At 43.9% G+C, this 2,492-nt stretch overlaps 1 protein-coding gene across 1 annotated transcript; it reads left to right on the forward strand.

The window, feature by feature from the left end:
• Nucleotides 1-571: 571 nt before the first annotated feature.
• Nucleotides 572-1,834, forward strand: LOC108764542 (uncharacterized). Its single transcript, XM_018512827.1, has one exon. It carries the CDS (start codon nucleotides 572-574, stop codon nucleotides 1,832-1,834), a length of 1,263 nt encoding a protein of 420 aa, XP_018368329.1.
• Nucleotides 1,835-2,492: the final 658 nt, after the last annotated feature.

Below are 2,492 nucleotides of genomic sequence, written 5' to 3' on the forward strand. Positions count from 1 at the left end.
AACTTTAAAATCGGTTAAGAATTAGAGCGTCGGTCGAATTTTGTCCACAAAAGGAGCCTTTCCGTCCACTGTGCGTCGTCGCGAGTTCCGTACCAAACTTAAATATTTGGGCAACAGCCCTTAAACGTCTTCATTGATCGACTCAGGGCATTAGCTTCTAGGCGTCGTCGATATCAGTGAATCGAAGTCTATGCGAACGAACGATACTCGTCGTAATACGTTGCATCGTGGTAATGTAAATAATTTTCAATGTAATGCGAAATAAAGAATTTACTTGTGATACCAGACAATAAATACGAAAAGACAGTGCAAGAATAATTTGTTATTAAATTGTGCTGAATCCTATGGAACATTTTGGTGCCTCCTGTGAGGTATGAACACGTACGAGCTCAACGGCAGAGGATACCGTGCCGTGGTCATCTAAGTTACGAGAATCAATCGTCGACCGTACACGAGTCAGCTGAATCGTCGAGATTAGCAAATCAATTGCTCATACAGAGGTCTACACGCATACGGCCTGGTGAATTGACGTAAGTCATTTGAATCCTCATCGATACTAAACGACGCAGCCATGGCAGATAGAGTCAAGTATCTCCTACAGAAAAGAACCTCTTTGAAATCCCAAATAACCACTTTATCCAATCTCATAGACAAGGGCAGCATAAACAACGCCACATTAAAATTAAGAATCGCGCGCTTAACCGAGTTATACCATGCTTTCGAAGAGCACAACGACGAGCTCGCTATGGCGGATCCGAACGACGCTCATCATGACGAATTCGTTGCCATTCAAGAGCGGTTTTATGCTATCGCGGGAAAAATCGAAGACATTTTGTTAGATACACCAAATACTTCAAATTCCGGCAATTCGAGCATCGAAACGCGAACCGATAACTCTGAGAACGCGTCGGTCGTGAAAACGCGGCGAATTAAATTACCCGAAGCGCCTTTACCAACGTTTGACGGTAAATACGAATTGTGGATGTCATTTAAAAATGCGTTTCAGAATATGATCGGGTCGCGCACCGATTTGTCCGATATAGACAAACTACATTATTTGAAATCGGCTTTAACGGGTGAAGCAGCCAATAAGACGAGAATATTAGAGATTGACGGAATACATTACACCAAGGCCTGGGAGTTGTTAGAACGCTCATATGAGGTTAAACGCATCCTAATTTCGCGGCATCTTTCTATGATCACGAACATGACCGTATTGGAAAGAGAAACGTCAAGCGCGCTCTCGAAACTCGCGGACGACACTCAACAACACGTCGCGTCATTGAAGGCCTTGGGAGTGTCCGTCGGTCCCGAAATGCTCGTCCATATGTTGGAAAGTAAATTACCAAGGATCACACTAGAAAAATGGGAATTGACTCTCGAAAGAGATGAGTTTCCTAAACTCGATGATATGTACGAGTTTTTGTACAAAACCGCGGTGTGCGCATCTAAACGAGAAAGATCGAAAGTTACGGAAATAGAGAGGGACAAAGGCGAGCCTTCGGCTAAAAGGAAGTGTTGTGCTACGAATCGCGCTTTCATTTTGAACGCGTCGCGTAATTGTTTGGCATGCAAGATAAAACGGCATCCGCTGTATCTATGCGATAAGTTCAAGCGACTATCTGTCCCGAAGCGTATCGAATTCGTAAAGGGAGCCAAGGTTTGCTACAATTGCTTGCGTTCCCATCGAGATACTCCCTGTAAATTCTCGAATTGTACGATCTGCCAAAAACGTCACAACACGCTTTTGCACCTCGAAAACTACGCGACCGCGAGTAAAACTAGCGCGACGAAACCCAGCATGACGAAACCAGAGGCCGCGCAAACCGAATGACTAACACCGTTGGCCGGAAATCGGGCGATAAGCTTGGCCTCGATCAGGCCCATGTCGACGCCGCAATTATTGACAAGCGCATTGATTTACATCGGTGATCACAAAAATATTCTTATCAAATGTCGCGCATTGCTAGATACTTGTTCCACAGCAAATTTCATCTCAGAGTCTCTAGTGATACAACTCGGCATATTTGAATCGTCTTCGTATGAGAGTTGTTGAGACCATACGTTGTCGTAAACAGCATATGAAATCGTGTATTTCTTCCCACGTCGTTGTTACGCGGCTTGAAGCAATTCGGGTTGGAGTACATTTGCTCGAATTATTGGCGACTTTTAAGCCGTCCATTATTCTTACTTCGCTGTAGCACCAAATGACACGAATAATCCAAGTTGGATGGGTCAAAACTAAGAAGTACAGTACTTGCTTGCTAGCTTGCTCATGAAGTTGGAGCTAGGAACGACGAGACTCGAATGAAACGGACTCGTAACGCTACCGACGATATCATCCCCCTCTCGTCGATGTTACTTTACAAAAATTATTCTGCGCGCGCAGAAGAAAAAGCAAAAAAGTCTAGATTTTTCTATATTTTTTCCGTTAAAATTTAAAAAAGTCTGAAAGGGAGAGGTAAAACAAGAACGGACATGTTCGTCTTACG

This window comes from Trachymyrmex cornetzi, unplaced genomic scaffold, assembly GCF_001594075.2.
Source record: "Trachymyrmex cornetzi isolate Tcor2-1 unplaced genomic scaffold, Tcor1.1 scaffold437, whole genome shotgun sequence".
Classification (NCBI taxonomy): Eukaryota; Metazoa; Arthropoda; class Insecta; order Hymenoptera; family Formicidae; genus Trachymyrmex; species Trachymyrmex cornetzi.